The 22,959-nt window shown below is 35.5% G+C and overlaps 1 protein-coding gene across 17 annotated transcripts in view; it reads left to right on the forward strand.

Moving 5' to 3' along the window:
* The window catches only part of RBMS3 (RNA binding motif single stranded interacting protein 3), a gene marked incomplete at its 3' end in the record, with an annotated part of 1,241,782 nt that overhangs the window by 990,420 nt on the left and 228,403 nt on the right, over positions 1-22,959 (forward strand). For all 17 annotated transcript variants that reach the window (XM_081071716.1, XM_081071717.1, XM_081071703.1 and 14 more), the window contains one exon: positions 18,307-18,464. In XM_081071716.1, coding sequence (XP_080927842.1) covers positions 18,307-18,464 — 158 coding nt within the window. The remainder of the gene's footprint in view (positions 1-18,306; positions 18,465-22,959) is intronic.

Genomic DNA, 22,959 nt, shown 5'->3' on the forward strand with positions numbered 1-22,959 from the left:
CAGATTTGGTAACTAAAAAGTAAAAAAAAAAAAAAAAAAAAAAAAAAAAAAGTCACAAGGTCAAAGGTGAAACCGTGGGCCAGGTCTGTAGTAACAAACCATTTCTCTGGGGAGGTATACTACCTACTGGGCATTGTGCTTTTTTGATGAAGGGATTGTTCAATTTAGTGCATCAAATGCCTTATCATATTTGTGCACATTTCTTTCATGTATGCTCATTTGGCTTGCAAAAATCCCAAACCAGTCTGATTACCCTTTGATGCTTTTTCATCTTTTGTTCTGCCTTATTATTCCTAGGAAGTAAAATAAATAAATAAATAAAAAGCATCCTGAAATACAACGTTTGAATTTCAATGATTTGAAGAACAGAAGGCATAAGTGACCCCTAAATCCAGCCAATAGGTTGACAATGATTAAAAAGATGGGCCATGCTACTATAGTATATGTGTGAGGGAAATGGAACTTTTCTATGTTGTGGGAAGAGGGACATTGGTACAAATTTCGGGGAATACCTAAACATATTAAATTTGTATTCCCTTTGATATAATAATTCTACTTCTGAAAACGTATCATCTAGATATACTCACACAGCTGCTGGAGTTAAGATATCTGGGTAGAGATAACTGGGCCAAAATATTTGCTTGTTGCACTATTGAAAAGCCAAGGAGTCTTCTATGGGTTTCTAAAAACAAACAAGCAAAATGCAAATGAAGCTCTGAATTTATATTAAGTTCATTATTTTGTCAATGTAACAAGTCTGACCCTTTCTATATTAAAAAATTGAAACCACAGATAAGAAAGAAGGAAAAGTGTGTTCTTGATGCCCATAACCATTATTAAAAAATGGATGTGTTTCTATCAAGTTTTTTCCTGTGAAAATGTGTATGTGTCAACAGATTTATTTGTCCTGCTTTCTCTGTATAACTTTATAACATTGATATTTTCTTTTACCAAAATTTTCTATGAGAGTCATTTTAATAACCACAAAATTCTTCATTCTATGGAAGTATAGTAATTAAACTTTCTCGTTGTGTGGGATATTTATTTCTAGTTTTGCTTTGACGTGCTCTCTCTAATAAGAGCAGGGCAAAAAGTACATGCTTTTTTATTAGTTAATTTTATTGTCCAACATATCCTGGTAGATTCTGGTTTGCTGAAGCTTCATTAATAGAATCTAGGTCAGTATATTCTAATATGTTTCGCACTTGGTAAACCATCTTTATGGCAAGAATAAGTAAGTCAAGAAGTTATAATCTATCTATCCATATCTATAGCTCTATATCACATACATACATAAATTTTCTTTTCAATTTCAGCCACAGCATTTGATTTTAAGGCACCTATTTTTGGGCATTGGGGATGGCACAAGTTACACTATTGGTCTGGCATCTTTTAAAAGCTTGGACTCTGGAGTCACTGGCCTGAGTTTGAATCTCGACTGGCAGCTGTGTGATTTTAGGTCAGTACTTTATCCTCTTGGAGCCTCTGTTTTCTCATTTGCAAAATAGTGATGACAATAATATCCGCCTTGAAGGCTAAATATAAGTATTGAGGAAAATGTAAGGCACAGTGTTCAACACATAATAGGTGTTTATTAAGAAGTAGTCGTTACTACTATTGTTGCTTATTGGTTTTATTCTCACTGTCCTCTTGATGTTGTTGTAGTTTTTTGTTTTGTTTTGTCACACACTTTCTCCTCGCTTTTCTTCAAGGACCTTCTCCTCAGCTGTAAACTCTATTAAGCTGATGTAGTTATCCCTGAGGTTATCACACTCTCTTCTTTTCTTCCTCTTCTGTTCCCTTCCCCACCCAAGTACTGCTAAGATATGAATTATGAATTAGTAGTATTAAAATGAAAATTATGAAAGAATCATGAGTTCCAGTTTTTGTCATATTAATAAGGGTTGGTATCTTTTAAATGAGAATTACTAAATCGCTGATTCTTAAAAATCTTTTAACATTTCTATAAAAGCACAGTTCTTCAGTATATACAGTAATGAAGACATTGACCCACTTGGACTACACGCTAAGTGCAGGGCTTAAACTCTTAAAATTATCTCACTCACCTCATGAGCGGTACACTTCAGACTCACTGATTTTAGTGCAGACTTCAGAATGATGGAGCAGCACAAAATAATTTAGCTGCATTGCAGGTTGATAATAACCTATTGAGATTTCTTCATTATGCCCTGTGGCTTTTCTGGGTCCTTGAATTCAGATTTTGTCATAGGTATTTTGCATTTCTTGGGGAGGGGGGGAGAAATCATAAAAATCATGAAGAGCCACCCTTTTTGAAGGGACTCACTGTCATTACCAGTCAGATTCTCAGGGGAAATAGAAGCCACAGAGGAATAATCATAAATGACAGTTCTTATTATGTGATTTTTGCATGAACTGACATTTGCTGCCCTGTCTTTAGTATAGAGATTAAAAGATCTCCATTTTCTGATGTTTTAAATTGTTTCCTTTGTTTTTCAGTTGCTAAAAGTAACAATGTGTAACAATAATAATAATAATACAGAAATGTCTGAAGTAAAATCTCTTGTAAGTCTGCCCCAGAGGCAAACATTGTCATTTTTTACATGAATCTTCCCATCTTTCTTCGTGTACATAAATGCATTCAAATCTATATACTTGTGTATATCACATACCTGTATTATATACACTTTTAAAATAGCATTAGTTTTTTTTTTTTTTCCTCCCAAAGCAGACTCTGAGACAAAGATTTGAGATTATTTAATTTATGGGGAAAATGTTCCTGGAAGATAAAAGTAAAGAAGTGGGGAAAAGAAGATAGGCAGAAAAGATTTTAAAAGCATGTTCTAATATACAGACTTGGGCTGTGAGTGATTGGAGCTCAGTTCTGCTAGGGAACCTCTGAGAAACAGTGTGGAACGCACCTCAGATGAGGATGCTGGAGTGTTTATTCCTTAGGCTATTGGTGGAAGTTTGTCCCTGGGGTAGGTATTAAACCACGTGCACTTTGGGCTGCGCCAGTGCACAGATGAGCAACCTTTGGGAAAGGCAGAGCAGAGGGACCCCTGAATGTCCTTGCATGGGACTAGCAACAATGTCTGTGGCTGTTTGCCATGGTGGTGCTGTAATCAGATGGGCTAAGGGGATACGCTGTGGTACAAAAGCGGGCTCAAGCATCACCTATGGTGTCGCCCTACCTGATGTTCTTCAACCAGCTTTTAGAAAAAAAATCAGTAATGTATCTTGGATACATTTCCAAGTCAGTACATGCACACATAGTTTTGTTTTTAATGGCAGCATTCCTCTTTGAATATGAGTGGGCTAGTTAATCATTTGAGTGAGAACAATGCCAGGTTTTGTCCTCATGTTCCTGTGTGAACCTAGAGGTATGCTAAATAATCCTCCCTAAAACCAAGAGTGATTTAACTTCTAACACAGTGTGTCTCAAACTCTTACATACACATGAATCGCCTATGGCTCTTGTTGAAACAGAGATCTCATTTAGCAAGTGTGGGCTTGGACCAAATCGTGCTTTGAGTTCAAGGTTCTACAACCAAATAACCTGAAGGGAACTTGTACATTGTGAAAATACTCTTTACTAGAGTCAGGCAAATTTTCATAAAGATAGGCATGTTGAACCCAAGTTCAATATGGTGGGAGAACGTAATATCCAGGTATGAAGTTACTTTGGAACTTTGGGCAAGTCTTTTCTGTCCTCTGAGAAAATCGTGGGCATGGTTATCACTCAGGTGCCTTGCTTGTTAATAGAGTATTATATGATCCAATGTGTGCATTCTCTTGCTTGCATGGAGAATATACTTCTTGTCTGCTTATTGCTATAAATGTGTTAGGCCAAATTAGCCTATGAAACGCGGCTTAGGTTATGTCAGGGTCCCTGAGTGTTTACATTTATACATCATCAGTGCTCTATATTCATTGAAACTAAATGAGTCAGATCACAAACCTAGATGTCTAATGGACATAACAAACTCTCCTAGATTTCCCTTCAAATGTGATTCTCCATATCTTCTATCACAAGAAAATGGGGCAAGATGCACACGTCAGAACCCTGAGATCATCCTTGAACCATCCTTTCTCAAATTCCTCACATCCAAACCATCAGAAAGTATGTCGAATCTACCTAAAACACAATTTTTTTAACTGCCACCATCTCTACTGTTGTTTTCATAATCTTTCTTCTGATTTACTACAATATCTCCTGAGCTAATGGTAACCCTGTAACATTCATTAGCGCTCCATTTTCTTCCAAACAAATGTCTTTTCTCAATAAATGAGATAGTGTTCTTTCCCCACTTAAACTCTTCAATGCCTTCCCACTGCATGGAAGAACGTAATCCCAGATCCCAGCAGGTAGGCCCAGCATGGCCGACAATGCCATATATGATCTGGCTCCTGTACCTTTCCAACGTCACTTCCTGACACTACCTCCTAGCTCACTGTGCCCCAGCCCAACTGGTCGTTTGGGTTTACCCTGTGCCCAGGAAACTCTTTCCTGTCCGAGGAACTTGGAATTTCTGCCTGCCTGGAAAATATTTTGAATTCTATGAATTTCAGTGGTTTTCTTTTTAGTTCATCTGAAATTCATCAGTCTTTTCTCTATGTATATTTTTGTCATATTTAGCCATTGTGAGTCTTAATTTGACAATTTTAAAAAAGGTTCACAAGGAACTGGAGATGGAAAAAAATAAAAGGGAGCCATGATTTCTGTCCTCACTGCCCTTCCTGCTCGTCTTCTTAGAGTTCTGATTTCCTCTAATGCTAAACAGGTAGTTTTTACAGAATCGATAATAAATTGAATAACATTACCCCTAAATAGACGCATTTTGATTTAGTGCTTTCTTTAATGTACGTATCTGAAATAGATGCAGTTACCGATTCCCTCAAGTGCTTAATTTTATTCTGTTTCTCATTTACTTAAGAAGAAAATATAGGTAGGCCCCCAGTGAATGTGTATGGCAGTTTAAGATTTAAGAGGAGAACACGTAGATGTTAACATGTATAAAGTATTCATTTAACCCTCACAGTAATCCTACAGTGGCAGTATCCTTCTTTTAAATAAGGAAACAAAAAATCAGGGAGATGAATTCACTCGTCTAGAATTGTAGAGTGTGTATGTGTTTATGTATGTGTGTATGTATGTGAGCTTACACGGTGGAAATTTCATGAACTTAATTGTCTGAACTTCGTGTGTGTGTCTGTGTGTGTGTGTGTGTACAATCTCCATACATATAAACTTATATGCAGCTAATAAGTAAGTGCTTCTGAATTTGAAAGCCGATCAGCCGTGAAACTTCCTGGCAATTTTTCATTGTATTGGCATCATTTTCACTGGAGTCCGTGGAAATAAGTTTTAAGGATTCATGAGTTCTCTATGAGAATTTATAAGATGTGAGGCTTTCCAGTCTCTAACAGTCTTAAAAATTTTATGACAACACATTTGAGGTCATCTGGTTGACCAGTGTGTATCTATGTCTATAATCACATAGTACCATGTAATCACACAGTGCCATGGAGACTTCTTGTCACTGTCTGGGGCTAACGAGGAAACAACGAGGTAGACCTAATCAGTAAATGAGGCTTTTAAGCCGAATGAAGGCTGTTCAGCCTGGCAAGCCATGCTCAGATGAAGGTTTCACAGTAACTCTAAAAGATGAAAGTGGCAGAAGAATCAGAATGTCATGTGGTAAAAAGAATATAGCCCATAAATTTCAAAAATATTTGGTAGTTCAGCGGACAGTAGCATATTCACATTGCAAGTGGCAATTTAGATTTGGCAAAGCAACATCGTCCATGCTGTTTAAATTAATGTTTTAATTAAATTGTATTGGTGATGCAACTTTACTTCTATGCAATTTTAAAGTATATTTGGTTTACTAGTTGCATTCAAGCTATAAACAGAGGGATGCATTTATATCTTGTAATTAAATGTTTGCACATATTTAAATTCTCTTTAATAAAAATAACCTCGTCAACACTGGGAGTCTATTGCATATATTTATATAAAATATGCAATATATAGTGACATATAGCAATAGACACATCATCGCATATATATATTTTTCTTCTTCAAAGGGGTTGATACCAGGTTATCTCAACATGGCAAAACAGATGCCTTCTTCTACAGATAATTTTTGCTTGTAGTTGGTTTTCTGTATGTTATGGTATACATTAGCAGCTCCCTCACTGCAGTTGTGATAAAGAAAAAAAAATGTTTCCATATAGTGCCAAATTTCCCTTGGGGGCCAAAATTGCTCCGATTCAGAATCAACTGGTCTGTACATTACTAAAATGTAGTAACTACTGCCTTATCCCATTCCTACTATTATGGTTGCCAAGTAGTGATTTGTAATTCCAACATTCCCTCTACATTTATTAGGTTGTATTATACTTTAAGGAATTCCTCATTTATTTAGTTATTCACTTATATAAGAGACTCCTAGATTCTTATTTTGTTTTATGGGTTAAAATCATTGCTAACATTGTGTGTCTGTATGTTCCAATGTTTGTAATAGAGCTGTAACAAGGTAAAGATAAATGATATAAACTAGCTACTTTGTTCTCTTCTTTAGTGTAGCATATTAGCTAATTTCGCAGTCCTATTCTAGCATTAGAGTAATCCAGCAGAAGCTGCCATTGTCTCAAAGGTTGGGTGCCAGTTCTGCCTCAACGATTCATTGAAGTGGAGCTGAAGGAGCCCAAGTCACTTTCTCCTTGGAAGCCGGAGCCTTTTATTGTTCTTAACTGTGCTGAGAATGCCAATGACTGTAAAGCTGGGGAAAAAAGACTCTTAATGAGTTTCAGCATTTTAATGTACTGCAGGTTCCCAATTGTATGAATTTAAGAAGCTTAGCAATTCAGTATCTTCTGAATAATAGCATTTATTTTATACTCTAAATACTCCCATGGAAGACTGAATAACATTGTAGCTTCTTCAGTGTAAGAGCTCTGCTGGGCTAATTGACTTGAACAATGGAATTGCTCTGAAAAAAAAATAAAAGGCCACATGTTTTTGATTAATGAGCCCAGTAATAAATCATTAATATTTTTAGCTCATGAATGATATGAACAGTATTCTCTTCCCCCTACCTATGTGATATATTTCTAGATTCTCTTGCTGATACAGTGGTCACATTTTCAGGATCTCATCATCAATTTAATGTGCTCACCTCTGCATACTTTAATATACTGTCTACTAAGTGTACACCTACAAGGAACTCAATGAGACAGATTCCAAATAGCAATAATTGTTGTTTATTTTTTATGAACACAACTTACATTTAGTTAGTAACTGTCCTCTTGTAATATCTTAAATTCCTCTATTCCTAAAATTTAACAATAATTACAGAAATAATAGTGAGTTACTGAACTTCTCCTGTGTACCTGGCACGCTACTAAATTTTTAGTTTATTTATTGTTATCATTGACTTCTCATACCACTCTGAGGTTATTAGTATTATTATTTCTGCTTTAAATTTCAGGAAATCTACTGAGAAATGTTAATAACTACAGTGTTTGCCCCAAAATAAGACCTAGATGGACAATCAGCTCTAATTCATCTTTTGGAGCAAAAATTAATATAAGACCCAGTCTATTTTAATATGTTATAAGACCTGGTCTTTATAATATAATATAATGTCATATAATATAATATAATGTCATATAATATAATATATAATAAAATACCAGGCATAATATAATACCAGGTATAATATAATACCAGATATAATACAATATAATACTGGGTCTTATATTAATTTTTGCTCCAAAGACGCATTAAAGCTGATGGTCCGTCTAGGTCTTATTTTCCAGGAAACACAATAATTAATGTCACAGAACTGATTAATGTCAGAGCCATCATGTCACTATCTATTCACAGATTATTCCCACCCAATGTTTTTTGGATGTTTATGATTAAATTATTTTTGTTGAAATTAAAATATATAAGTAGTCCAGCCCAAACTGAAATGTTTGGTTGTCTTAGGGCTTAACATGTCCCAGGGGATTTTTTGTTTTTTTGTTTTTATATTTCCAGAAGTAATTGTCATGTTCATTATGTAGCTGAGACATCATTTAGAAATAATTTAGATTATCTAATCACTATTTTGAGAGAAATAGAATTTCAAGTGACAGACTATAAGAAGGTGGCAGATATCTACATTCTTGGCTGTACTAATGTGTTAGCTAAGGAAAGCTAGCTCTTTATTACTGAACCTCAGTTGTAAACTATCCACTAGACTCAACTCTCTAAGGCCTGCAAGAATCATTGGCCTCTCATGTTTGTGTCGTCAGGATTTAACTCAGTGGCTGGCATATACTGGAACACTAAATGTTTAGTGAATGAATAAATAAATGGTCAATAGCATTGATGTCAAAAATAAGTGCATGGTCCATTTAGTAAAGTGCCTTGAGTCAAGATATGTAAATCAACAAGTGACTGTAACTCGGATCAGTGTTGTGACCCTAAGTACCTCCCATTTTTCAAGCATGCCAGTCTACTGAGCCACAAGTTTCCTATAGATAAAAACTGATCAGAAAACTGAAATACATGCATTCCTTTGTGATCTTCTAGGCAGTCTTGGTGATATCATTTAAACTCATTGTTGAGCCACATGAAGAAGAGGACTGATCTCTTTCTCTCTTATGAGTTTTAAGAAAATGATAATTAATATAAGTGCCACAGAAAAGCTGGTGATGATGATAGAAGGCAGTCTTTTGAAAGGCGAAGTGGTTTGTCTCACTTGAATACCGTAACTCACAGTGGCACCTCCTCTGCTGTTTGTCCTTCCGCGTTACAAGGTCTATATAAGAAATGGATGCACTGCAGTAGCACCTAGTTAGGTTCCTTCCCCCACCCACCTCTGCATTCTTGCATTGATAGATTGGTTTTTATTGTGACACACACACACACACACACACACACACACGCACACACACACACACACACACACTTTCTCCAAACTGATGTTAAGGATCGTGGGCCACTAAATATTTTGCAGCCTATCTAGGCTCTCTGTGGAAAGACAAGGATTAAATAAACCTCAGACATGCCATCCTTCACATAGACTGACGAGATTCAAAGATACAGCTGACTTGTTTTTTGTTTGTTTTTTCAGTGCTAGTGTAGAGATGACTGTTTCCTCTTCCTCTGTAACGTATGGAATGAGCTTGGTTTTAGAAAGCCAGTTTCCTGTGACAGTGACATTCAACAATTTAGAAATAAAAGTAGATTGAAAAATCACAATGCAACAGCAACATTTTCTATATAAAGCTGTGGTTTTTCACTTTCTATATAGTAAATATATATATATGTGTGTGTGTGTATATATATATATATACATATATATGTATATATATACATGTACATATATACATGTATATATATATATATATATATACACACATTTTTACACACACTTTTTTAATGTATCCTTATGTAATAGAAGTTAGAAGGAAACTAGCCAGGTTTTTCTTAGTAACTTGGGAAAGTTTTGGATCTTCTTTTGCTAACTCATTCCCTCGGTGTGATTAAGTGATCTTCATTCTTAGAAAGGTAAATTGCACTGCCAAGTGAGTTTATATATTGAACACCCATAGGAATCCATCGCATGGTGGCTCCCTCACCTTGACCTCTCAGAAAAAGTTGTGAGCCAGACAGAGATTGAACACTCTGTGCTTATTTTGAAATCTTAGGCTTCTGATTCAAATAGATTGGGATATGAATTCTAGTTGGATTTCTTAATAGCTGTGCGACCCTGGGCAATCGAATCACTTCCTTACATGTAAAATGAGGACAGTAACTTTATCTACCTCAAGAGTTGTTTTAAGGAATATAACCATAATGAATTTAAATAGCTTTAAGGCATAGTGCTTGGCACATAGTAAGTTTAAAATAAACATTAGATAGCATTGTACCATAAAATGGTAATGATATGAATCCTATCTAACAACAAATAGTGTCTGGGACTTGATAATATTTTAATCCTATGTAGCAAGGATTATTTTAGTATAAGTATTTCCCATGTAATATTTGGGACGTAGTTATATATATATACACACATACATATGTTTATAGAAAATTCAAATTTAGCAGGGTGTTCTGTATTTTGTCAAGCTCTGTTGCATAGTTCCAATAGTAACCATTTTTGCTGTGCTCTGGGAGTGTCATTTGCATAGAATACAAAGGAAACGGTTGCCCTTGGGGGTTCTCTACATCCCTAACATATTTTACATCTCAGTGACCCATTTGTGTTTGTAAGCCTCAGCAAGACTAAGCTGTCATAGTTTAAACAGAAAATACAAAAATGGTTTGCATCTCTTCTATATCTGCTGTGATATATATATATCACATTATAATTAATATATAATTAATATATAATTAATATAATTAATTAATAAGGTACCATTCATAAATTATGGCTACATTAATGCCATCCCATAATCCCAGTTGTTTGAAGGACGATTATGGTCATTATCACAAATCAGGTAACAACTTTCTGTCCCAGAGTTCTCAGCAAGCTGATAAAGTAGATCTCCCTGGAGAGCCCCTTCCGAGGGATGAATTAGACTCTGAGAAAATGTGGTATGATTTGTTTACAATATTGAGTAGTTCTCTATAGTTTTGTTTCCTGTTCTCATTTTTTGACTGTCAGGACCCTGAATACAAGACCATACATATTTGTGATATAGTAAATATACTACAAGAAAACTATAGAGAGATCTCAATATTGTAAAATGTTAATTTAGCATTTTCTCACAGGGGAAACCATCACATCAGGGCTGATAACTGGTGACACTGAGCTCGCGTTCAGGAGGTGCATGTGGAGGGAGAAGTCAAGGAAAGCCAGGAGTCCAATCTGGCCACCTGTTCCAGGAACACAGGTAAAGCAAATTCAGTCCTAAAGACTCCAGAGGCTCATTGACCATTCACTGCTCACGTCCACTTGAGGCTATTTGATTGATCTAGAAGTAAAAGCTGGTCCTAGCCCTGCAGCACAGCACACGTGACTGGTGGCTCGGGTTGTCCTGAGCACCAACCACGGTTTCACAGCCAGGACTCTGTAGACTTTGTTATCCAGGGTCGAACCCTCTGATTGAACTTGGTGACGTGAACTCCAGTTGCCAATGCCGTGCTTCCATTAAATCTGAAATAATGAAATGCTACTTTTAAACTATGTGTTCCTTAGGGAAATTGTTCTTCTTGGTTTTCAGTTTAGGAAAGTTGTTCTTATTGGTACCTTGAGGGGAAAAACTGGTAGGCAGCCTCCTCTAATTTTGTCACCATGCAAAACTAGGGAAAGAGAAATCACCCTGTCTTTTAGTGGAGGGCAATTGAAAACACAGGGCAGCCCCCTTCACCGCTTCGTGAAGGGTCCACCCACTTTAGAGAGAGCAATCTGCTTTACCTAGTCTACTGACTCAAATGTCAAACTCATCCAGAAAATGTCCTCACAGATACATTCAGAATAATGTTGAACCAACTGTCTGGGCACCCTATGGCCCAGTCAAGGTGGCATATAAATTAAATGATCAGGACAAAGGACACATTTATTAGAAACCCTTTGGGGGTGGAAGCTCACTTCTTGGCAGTCCTTCTTTACATTTCCCTTTGCTCTTTAATGCATAACCTCAATGTATGCCTCTGGATCACCTATCTTAGGGGAAGGCTGTGCTTCTCTCTTTCAAAGGCCATGGAAGTTTGGCTAGAGAATGCAGAAGTCCTAGTGTGAAGGTGAGAGCCAAACCTGTGTCATTTTTCTTTCTCAGCAATACAGATTTGACAAAATTAACACACTGCATTAGTTAGAGCTCTTCAGAGAAAGAGAACCATCAGAACCATTAGATGTGTGTGTGTGTGTGTGTGTGTATTATTATATGAAATCTGCTCATGCAATTGTGGAAGCTGAGAAATCCCAAGATCGACTGTCAGCAAGCTCAAGACCCTGGAAGAGCCATAGTTTCAGTTTGTGCCCAAAGATAGCGGGGAAAAATCAATGCCCCAGCTTGGACATCATTAGGCAGGACTAATTCTCTCTTAAATCAGGAGAGGATCAGCCTTTTTGTGCTATTCATACCTTCAACTGATTAGATAAGGCCCACCCACATTAGAAAGTACAATCTGCTTTACTGCGATGCATTCAGTCTGAGCCCTGTGGCCCCGTCAAGTTGGCATATAAATTAAAGGTCATACACATATAGGACACTGATGCTAATATTGACAGAATGGTAAGCTTTCTCCACATCTCATCTAGAGATGCTGTAACCCTATAAAATGCTGTAACTCTATAAGATGCTGTAACTGTAGCCATGTATGAAACATGCTGGGAGTATTGCTAGAAGGGTGAGAATATCTTTGTGCAAAGTTAGTGTTAAACTGGTTCTAAAATCTCAGATAGCTTTCAGTTTGTTAGTACAGGAGGCTCTGACCCCCCTGCTTCTGCTTTCAGGTGAGAGAAAACATTTAGTTTTTAATATTATTAATTTTTAAATTGCTACAACACTTAAAATAGACCATTCCATTAAAAAAAACAACTGTTCATTTGTCTCCCATTGATTTTCTTTTCTCCAGGTGAAATACAATAAATAGCAATATTTTATAGGCAATCTTGAGTTGGTGTAGTGTAGTAGAAAGAATACTAGAGCAAGGGTCCAAAAAAATATTACTTATGATGTCATTTATTTACTTATTAGCCATGTGACCTTAGTAACTCTCTTAAAGAGCAGAACCAGCTTTCTCATTTGTAGAACAGAAATAATAACTCTTGCCCTATCTACCTCATAAGGTTATTATAAAGGACCACATGAAATAAAATAACCCTGAAACACATTGAATATTATAAAACTCTATATAAGATAATATTGTTAGCTTCAGTCTATATGAACATTCCTTTCGATGTATTTTTAAGTATTGCACTTTCATGTTTGTGTTAGAGTTGTTTCAAAATTCCTCAGAATATTTTCTGTATGTTTAGTCACTACTAATCCGGATAATTCATCTTGAAATGGTTTTGTCCACCTAGTAGTCCATAAATGACTAAATTGATTACACACAATTTTGTGATTAAAAAAGGACTTGATAGTATATAAATAAGCAAAAAACTAATAACATAATAAGACCCATAGAGTATTATATTATGATAAAAAAGTAGTAATATAGTACCCTAAAACAGTGTTAAAGTTTGATTCATCAAATGGTACTTGTTCATAATAAAATAGCACAGAAATTGAGAGTAAGCATTTAAAACTCTTTATTACAATATCACATTAATATAGCATTTAATCCAAATGTAATTTTGGTCTGTTGAATGTAATAATAATAAAATTACAACCAGCATATTTTTAATTGTACTTTATTTTCTATTAACTTATTTTTATTGTATTTTACAAATATTGGTCCATGACAGGTTGGAAATAAAAATGGCCACAGACCTAAGTAGCTTGAGAAATGTTGCTCTAAAATATCTAATACTAACAACTACTTCCTGAATATTTAAATATAGTTTTGCCAAGAATGAGAGTTATGAGATTAAGTTTTAAAATCTTGTTCTACTACCTTTTTCAGAAACATTTATATACAGATGGTGCCAAAAAACTGTATACACATTTTAAGAAAGGAAAACTGTATTAAAATTGTAATACTCAATATATATCGATAAGAAAAGATGAATACAAGTCACATTTCACTTCTGAAATTACAATAGGTGCTCAGAGTGGTTACCATCAACGTCCAAACACTTCTGATTACAGTGAGCACTGCTTGAGCAACGTTGACCAAAGTGTCCACTTGTATACATTTTTTTGGCACCTCCCTGGTATAATAGTCATAACCCATATCCAAAAAACAGCCCCACACATAACCTTTGATCTAGATATGAGCAACGATTTTTTTATTTTTCATTTGCTTAGCTACCTTGAAATGTTCTGAAGTTGTTTTTAGCTGTTACAAAGCAATTGAGTGCCAATAAATCTTATTTGGCAGTTTACATATGCAAAAAAAAAAAAAACCACACACACACACACAAGAAAAAAAACAAAACAAAACAAAACAAAAAAAAACAAATAAAATCCACCACCAAGAAAAAGTGAAATCATGTCAATAAAAAGAAATTTATGTATTTTTGAGTGAAATGACTTGTCTCTGTTCCCGTAACAATGGAGAGGGTACTTTTCTAACTTTTTCACCATCTTTTGACAAAATTAAGTAAAAAATCAAGAAATCCAAGTGCAGATGAAAACCTGTAGAAACAAACCAAAATGGGGGAGTTACTTTTGGTATTAATTAAGTATAATAGATGTATGAATTGTAGTCATATACTTTTATAAACTGGTATGCACTGCAGAGTATTCATTCAGTTATTATGTGTAAAATAGCTAGTTAATGTGAGGAACTCTTTTTTTCTTTCTTTTTTCTTTCCATAGCCTTAACTCTGTTGCCAAAGCTAATTACTGAACAAGCAAATATGAATAAAACAATGAGTTTGGACATATTCATTTATGTCTGTACTAATATTCCTTTGGACCATAAACTGCTGCCTACTATTCATTGGATTTTAAAAGAAAAGGCAGTGTCATGAAGTTGTAAGAACATTGGACCAGGTATAAAAGGACGTGGGTTCTATTTCTACATCTTACTAATTAGCTCAGTAACTTTGACCAAGTCATACCCATTCCTTTAGCTTCTGCTTTTTTTCCATCTGTTAAATGATCCGATTGGATAAGATACCCCCTTAGGTTCGTTCTAGAACTAAATGATCATGGAAAATTTAAGTTAAAGAAAATATTTTTAAAAGTTCTCTAAGATTGTGATGATCACATGAAAATTTGTTTCCGAAAAGTTAAGAGGAAAGTGCTCTTTGGTTCATAATGCCAAATAATTTCTTGAAAGTCACCATCTATTTACATAAACCTGATACATAAATAAAATTGAAAGTGAAAATATGAATCTATGTATTATTTTAAAATTCATTTTATGCAGAAATTAAAATCTATTGTCAAGTCAACAAATATATTCAGGACTAACACTGCATTTCAAAGGACAGAATTACTTAATAAATAACTGCCCTACGCTACATTCTTTCTGTGAATACAAATTAAGGAATGACACTGTCCAATGCTTTGTTGTCCCTGTGAATACAAATTAAGAAGTTGTTCTTACTGTTTGAATTTGGATTCAGAAAATAGCTTACTGGGCAATCCCTATGTACTAAGCTCTACGTGTTTACTCCACACCATTTCGAGAAGCTGCAATGCATTCTACAACTGGGGCATTTGGAAGTGGATTTTCATCAGGACAAACTGATGCACTGCTGCCTAGAGAAAATGTAAAGACCTGTACAGTACCCTGGGAAATGATGGTTGTTTGCTTATACTCATGTAGCCTGATCAAGGATAAAGGAGTGCAAAATGTTGGGTAAATTCCAGTCCATTCGGAGGATCACCATGTGCCGCAGTCCACCCTCTTAGAAGCTGTGGTTAACACAGGAACTCCCAAGTTATGGCACATGGATGGACCTATCTCTCCTGGAACTTGAGTTGATGGAAGGTGTGTAGGATATGGAAATCAAACATAAGAAAATTGTTTTTTTCTTAATTCTTTCTCAATTCCGATTCTTCCCAGGAAAAAGACCCTGTCTGGTGGTAGTGTGCATCTCACACTTATTTTAATTACGAATTTCATTTGTAACTGAGAGTCAACCACAAAGGTCAAAGCCATCTGCAAGCAATGAGTATCTACTATAATTTAATAACATTGATCTATTTCCTGTTTTTACAGTAATTTGTTTTAGCCAAGTGATACCGGCGTTTTAGTTGTGGTAGCAACATAGTTATCTTTTGAAATTAATTTACTTAAGCCCACAGGTATGTTGATTTAAAAGAAACTTTTATGCTTTTATATTTTACTATAAGACCCCATCTTATAATATAATATAATATAATATAATGTAATATAATGTAATATAATGTAATATAATATAATATAATATAATATAATATAATATAATATAATGTTGGGTCTCATATTAATTTTTGCTCCAAAAGTCGTATTAGAGCTGATTGCCCGGCTAGGTCTTATTTTCAGGGAAACGGGGTACACAACTGGCAAAATTTCCTGAAATGATATGCAAATGATTGAAGCTTGGAAAACATGAGGCTAGTGGAAAGTAGACTGAGTGGAATATAGGAAACTTAGTCCCTATATATAATTCTAACCGTGTCCCTAATTATGGAATTCCTGGACAAGATGATGAAACTTCCATGCTTCCATTTCCTCGTTAGCCATAAGTATCATGATATCTGCCCAGTTACATTTGGAGTAACAATGTGAAGATTGAAATTAAATGATGAGTAGCAAATCCTATAAATTTGAAAGTTGTATGTGCATAAGGTTTGTTATTCTGTTTCTGAAAAGCCTCTTTTTCTTTTCTTTTCTTTTTTTATTTTACCACCCCAGGAAAAATATAAATAGACATGTCCATGACCACTTAGGATATGATAATATAATATTTTCTGTGTTTCCTCTCTAGGATCATACCATTTATTAGTGGTGTGTGTGTGTGAGTGTGTGTGTGTGTGTGTGTGTGTGTGTGTGTGTAGAGGGAGAGAAAGAGAAAGATACTGACAACAGTTGTACATTTTCTACATTTACACTATTCCCAAATACTAAAAAGTTGTGTTGTCTTTTTCTGATTTATTATGTTTGCCTTTACTATTTTCTGTGGTGATAAAAATGTTTGAAAACTAAATTATGCTTAACAAACAAACCTGGGGGTGGCTGGTTAGCTCAGTTAGGTAGAGCGTGGTGCTGGTAGCACCAAAGTTGCTGGTTCAATTCCCTCATGAGCCACTGTGAGCTGTGCTCTTCTTAAAAAAGAAAAATAATAAATAAATAAATAAATAAATAAATAAATAAATAAATAAATAAATATTTTAAAAAATAGAAAATAAAACGAAGCTAATAATAGATCATATTCATCTAAAGCTTAGTAAAAATATTAGGAACTATCTGAATATTTAGAGCTGTTAAAAATAATGGAGTTTTAGTTTTATACCAAAATTGTTTCTTGACCTAAAGTAATATTTTTAATCTTGTTTATTATATTTTTTTGTCATGCTTAACACGTTTTCTACAAAATATGTCATCTCTTCATAAAAGTTATTTTACTATTACATAAGGTCATTTACTATAGTCTTCAGGGTTGCTTTTTTCCAATTTAGCTCACTTATCCTTCATGCTAAGGTGGTTATTTTTGGTTAAAATATAATGGTTCAGTGAAATATGTGATATGTTTTGATAGTATTAATTAATTATGTCAGGTCGATTGCTATGTTTTATTTTTGAGACATATCAGAAACTAAGTTCCAGTTTACTAATTCATTGTGTGAAACAGAGAACATTAACACACATAGAAGTAATGCTAGCAATTGTTTGTTTCCCCATTCTATTAAGCAAAGCTTATTTAAGCACTATAGCTGCTGGATTAGAAAATGATAGACATCATAATCTCATTTGCATGCAAATATTCATGTATGCTTCAGGATAGCATCATCTGGAGGGCTTTTCAAAACACAGATTACTTATCTCAACCTTAAGTTTCTGATTCAGTAGTGCTGGGTGGGGACTGGGAATTTGCATTTCTGGCAAGATCCCTGGTGATACTGAGGCTGATGATACTTTTCTGGGACCATACTTTTCGTTCCCATTGATCTAGTGGAAGGCAGGATAGCAAGATAGTGAAGCCCATGAACTTGGGTGACAAGCCCAGATGGCAGCCCTGGCTTTGACACTTACCAGGTGTAACTTGTACAAGTTAGGGATCAATTTTGTCATCTGTAAAATAATACCAATTAAAGTATTGGGGCTTTTGAGTGAAATAATGCATATTAAGTATTTGAAACAATGCCTAGTGTATTTTGAGCTATAACGTTGCATTAAGTTAAATGCAACATTATAACTAGTGGTGTTGGTAAGTAGAGTGATAATAGAAGCAGTAGTGAATAGTAATCGAAAAGAATATACGTATTTACCTTAGTTTAATTGCGATAAAAGTTTATTAGTCTCTTCTAAGGAAGGCTGGCAGAAAGATTGATTTTTATTGATGATACTGTTTTTATGAGAAGCATTCTGTCAAGAAAGGACGTCAGTTAAAAAAAAAAAAAAAAAAAAAAAGAAAAATCATGCCCTTAGTGAAAGAACTCTCAAGACCGTGTTGGCGCTTGGAGTCTAGAAGGCAGTTTAATGAAAAGTTTATCCATTTGTGCAATAAGTTTCTCAATATTTAGAACTTACTGCATTTGTTTCTTTTGTTTCCTCAGCAACAAGAGCAAGACCCAACAAACCTATACATCTCAAATCTTCCCATTTCTATGGATGAGCAGGAACTTGAGAATATGCTGAAACCCTTTGGACATGTCATTTCCACAAGAATACTGAGAGATGCTAATGGAGTCAGCAGAGGGGTCGGCTTTGCCAGGTAAAACTCTTGCTCTGTAGATCACCTTTTTCCTTATTGTTTCCTTTTAATTACATTCCTTTCTAGCTCTAGGGCCCAAAGCAATAGATTTTTTTTTAAAGTAGTTTATCAAACTGATTTTCTGTATCTGTGCTTCAAATCAAAGAATTCCAATGTAATTATAAATATCTTGTGCTTGCTAAAATATGTACATGGAATGTTGATATGTATCTGGCATCATAATGATAAGGCCTACTGAGTTCCCAGTCTTCTCTATGCCTATCGATCAGCAATCTCAGATGCTGCCAATGTCGGCTAGGGATAAAAAATGTCCAGTACTGCAAAGCTAAAGAGCCATGTGGTGAACAAAGTGTCCAAATGGTTTTGCACTTATTTCCAAAGAACAAGATGATAGAATTTTTCTGTCAGCAGAAAAGAGAAGAGAAAAGACATAGAGAAACAGAAGTTGTTTGGAAGTCCCAAGGAGCACAGAAATATAAAGGGAAGTCAAGGAGGCATTTGCATGCAAGAGGCCCTGGCTGTGTGTTTTTGATATTTTATGCAACAGAAAAAAAGCATATTGCACTTTTTCATTGTCGGAAAAGGAACAATAGTTTTTGCTTTAACTTTAAGGGAGTGTTTACAAAGGGGATCTCAGCCAGGAATGGAGTTAAAATGGTTGTAACTACTGTGCTTTCATGAGAAACAAAGCTAAAGGAACCACAGAGAAAAAAAAAACAACAACTGCTCAATGACAAACTAGAAGAGTAAAAGGTGTGCGTCTCCATGGCTTGGTGTGTATGTCTCCAGATGACTTAACAGGGGTGAATGGATGGATGTTAGTGTCATCTGAATGTCAGGCCATGGAGACAGGTGGGTCCACCTGTAAAGAACCCTGCCATCACTTGGAAAACCATTCCAAACCAATGCCTGTTAACCCACTTTAAAAGATAACAAATTGTCATGTCAGTGTCAACTGATTTCTAACTTGACTTCCTAAATATTATGGACCACCTCTTAAAATTCTTTGTATCCCCCAAGACACTCTATACCTAGTAGACCAGTAGACATATGCAAGATACATGTTTGATTATTTTGAACAGAAATAGGCAAAAGGAAGAAAACCTCCCTGACTTGAATGTGGGCATGAGGTACTTTCATTTTCAGAACATCGTTAACGGTTGATTTTCGTGGTGAAGGCAGAGCTAATCACACCACCTGGGTCTCTGAAATTTGCCAATGTAGTCATTCTTGGATGGTGTGCAGCCTTCACTTGGCAGTCTAACCCATGTGGGAGTTCCCTGTAATGACTGTGAGGTTTCAGTTCACACATCACACACATTCCTTTAGTTCTTCCCCCATCTCTCACCTCCCTCCCCCCTGCCAAATCTTAAACAAATTATTTTCTCTTTCATTTGTACTTCTGCTGAGAAATGAACATATTTCAAATCAAGAGAGCACATGTTCTAAGAAAATTGATGGTGATTTTTTTTTTTTTTTAACCATAGGATTTTGGATACCAAGTATATTTGTTTGTTAGGGCTGTCATAACAGAAGAAAACAGAGCGGGTGGCTTACGCAACAGAAATGTATTTTGTCACAATTTTAGAGGCTAGAAGTGCAAGTAGAGAAGTCAGTAGCTCTTAGACCGCTCTCCTTGTTTTGTAGATGGCTCTCTTCTCTCTGTGTCTTCATTTGATCTTTCCTTGGGTTTGAGTCCTAATCTCCTCTTCTTGAAGAGATTGGAAATGACCTTTAAAAGAGATATGACCTCATGTTAATTTAATTACTCCTTACAAGGTCCTATCTCCAAACACAGTCACATTCCGAGGTACTGGGTGTTAGGATTTCATCATGTGAATCTGAGGGGGAGAACACAATTTAGTTCCTAACGTAGAGATTGAGCGACTCATTTCTCTCATCTGTATCTTCTCTGTACATTTTGAGTTTGCGCAAAATGAAAAATATTTTTCTTATGTGCAGAACCAAACAATGCACATTGTAAGCGGCAACATTATAATAATAGTATGTGGTGTCATGAAAGATAAAACCCATGAAGTTTTTCTTGTTTTTCTGCTTTTCCTTTGTTTTTGTTTTCCTTTAGGAACTGAATGAGGATGGGAATTTTAAATTATGATTTTATGTCTGCTCTGAATGCAGCCTGTCACCCCTTCAGTGCATTTTGCATATAGAAGCCACCAGTGATTCTTTAAAAATGCAAATCTGATTATGTCAGGGGCCTGCTGACTTCCCTTCCATATGGCCTGAGTAACTGGATTTACAGACCTCCCAGACATTATCTCTAGTATCATTCATCTTCCTGGCCTTCTGTCTTTCTGCCTCGTGTCCTAGACATAAGCTGCCCTGCTTGACTATTATACGTGACTCTTTCTCTGGTTTCTGTCTTTTCATCCCTGTCCCTCAGATAGCCCTTTAAGTGTCTTTTCTTCAAAGAAGTCTTTGCTGACCTCAAACTCCAGCTTTTAGACATAGTTAGGTCCTCTTGCTATAGCCCCTGTCAAAGTTGTGGGGTGATAATTTATCACAATCTTAATGAATTCACTATTTAATTTCTGCCTTCATCCACTGAGTTGCATATTTACTTAAGTTAGATTTTCTTTTTTATTGTTGGTTGGTTGGTTGGATGGATGGATGGATGGATGGATGGATGGATGGATGGATGGATGGTAGATTTCATAATTACCTTTCTATGAAGTTCCTGAATAACAAAACTCCAAGCAATGGCTTTTTAAAACTTTGAGCTTTGGATATGAATTACCAGTCACATTCCAATACCCAAACTCTGTTCTCTGGACTCTAAATCATGCATTTTCCAGTTTCAAAAAAATGGCATGTGGATTGAAAAGGAAAACGTAGATTCAAGTCAAGCCAATGATTTCTTATGCCTAAGAAATCAAAAGAAAATATGAAGCTGCCTCTCCTGTAAGAAGCCAGGAAACTAATGCAGAATAAATATTTCATTCTCCATCTATATAACTCCTGAAATTTAAGAAGCAGGATCCCACATGATTTAGCAATTTAATAGAGAAAGAAAATAATTTTGGCTATTCCATATATAAATAGATCTGCCCAAATTTCTACTTCCTCATACTTTAATGTTTGCTCTACATTTTCTCAAACTATTGTGGCCATTGTGCTTTAACTAACTTGATCATTTACAAATTAACTCTTGCACAAGTTTCCTCCTTTTGAAAAATAATCGTCTTTTTCCCACTCAGCCTTTCTCATCAGGAGCTCCCACTTTGAACCACAAAACAGAGATGTTTGCAGTCATAGTTTTCTCGATTCTTCCAAGGATATTTACATAGCTAGTGAAAGAGGTTAGTGGATTACATGCAATGGATGCCTGGGACAGTGTCTCAATATGTAATTTCCAGGATAGTAGCCTCAGCATTGCCTAGGAAATTGTAGAAATGCATATTTTTGAGCCCTACCTCAACTGAATCAGCAAGGGTGCGGGATAGGTAGGGTGCAGCAATCTGTGTTTTAAGTAGTACTTTTGGTGTCTCTAATGCTGTCTCAAATTTGAGAAACATTGCCTTTAGGTATTAGGACTGTTTTTCAGAATAATGTGGAGGGCCTGTAAAAATTCAGATTCCTGGGCCTCATTCTCACAGATATTTTCCAAATGAAGGTGATTGCTATTGATGGCTGCTATCACACTGCACCCCTTTTTCAAAGTGTGCTGATTATGACACTCTTTTTATTTCCTCAGAGGTAGCAACTATGCCTTATTCTTCTTCATATCTTTCTGGACACCTAGAATAGTGTCTGACATAAAATCGATCCCCTCTAAATTTTTGATAATGAGTAAATGAAATCTCTTTAAGTTTTTGTTTGTGTTTTGGGCCATAGCATTTGACAATAAGCCAAGTTTAAGATGGGTGTCCTGGAATAGCAGAGGAAACTACAGTAAGCATGAGACCAACTATTATTGGTTCACACATTGTTTCTTCCTCCAAAAGTCCACAGTGCCACAGGCATTATTAAAAGAATATACCTATTCAATTGGGAGAACAGCCGGCCAATAATTGTGCCTAGTAAATTGTACATGTCTCTTGAATTTATGACTACCTCGATTTACGAAAGCTGAATAATTTTTTCATCGGGCTTCATTTTAAATATCGCCATTGGTTACTTCCAACCACCAGATGTGGTCTTTGATTCATGTGTAAGAGATCCTAAAATTGTTTTGACTAGAAAGAACCTCCCCCCTCGCAAGCTATATACATTAATCTTCTTTCATAACCTGCTCTTCAAAGTAAAGGTAGTATCTTCATTTTATATTCAAAACACTGGACTTCAAAGCATTGATTTGAATGCCAATAGGGCGTGCAGACAGCACAATTACAGGCTTTTTAAAGTTCCAGAAGCACCAGATAGTGTCTGAAATTACAGACGTATTATTTTATTTTTTTGTGTTTTTTTCTTAACTCTCTTGTAACTTAAACCAATTTTGTAAGATCCAACCCCCCCCTCCAGGCAGCATTTTATA

This window comes from Rhinolophus hipposideros, assembly GCF_964194185.1.
Source record: "Rhinolophus hipposideros genome assembly, chromosome: 14".
NCBI lineage: Eukaryota > Metazoa > Chordata > Mammalia > Chiroptera > Rhinolophidae > Rhinolophus > Rhinolophus hipposideros.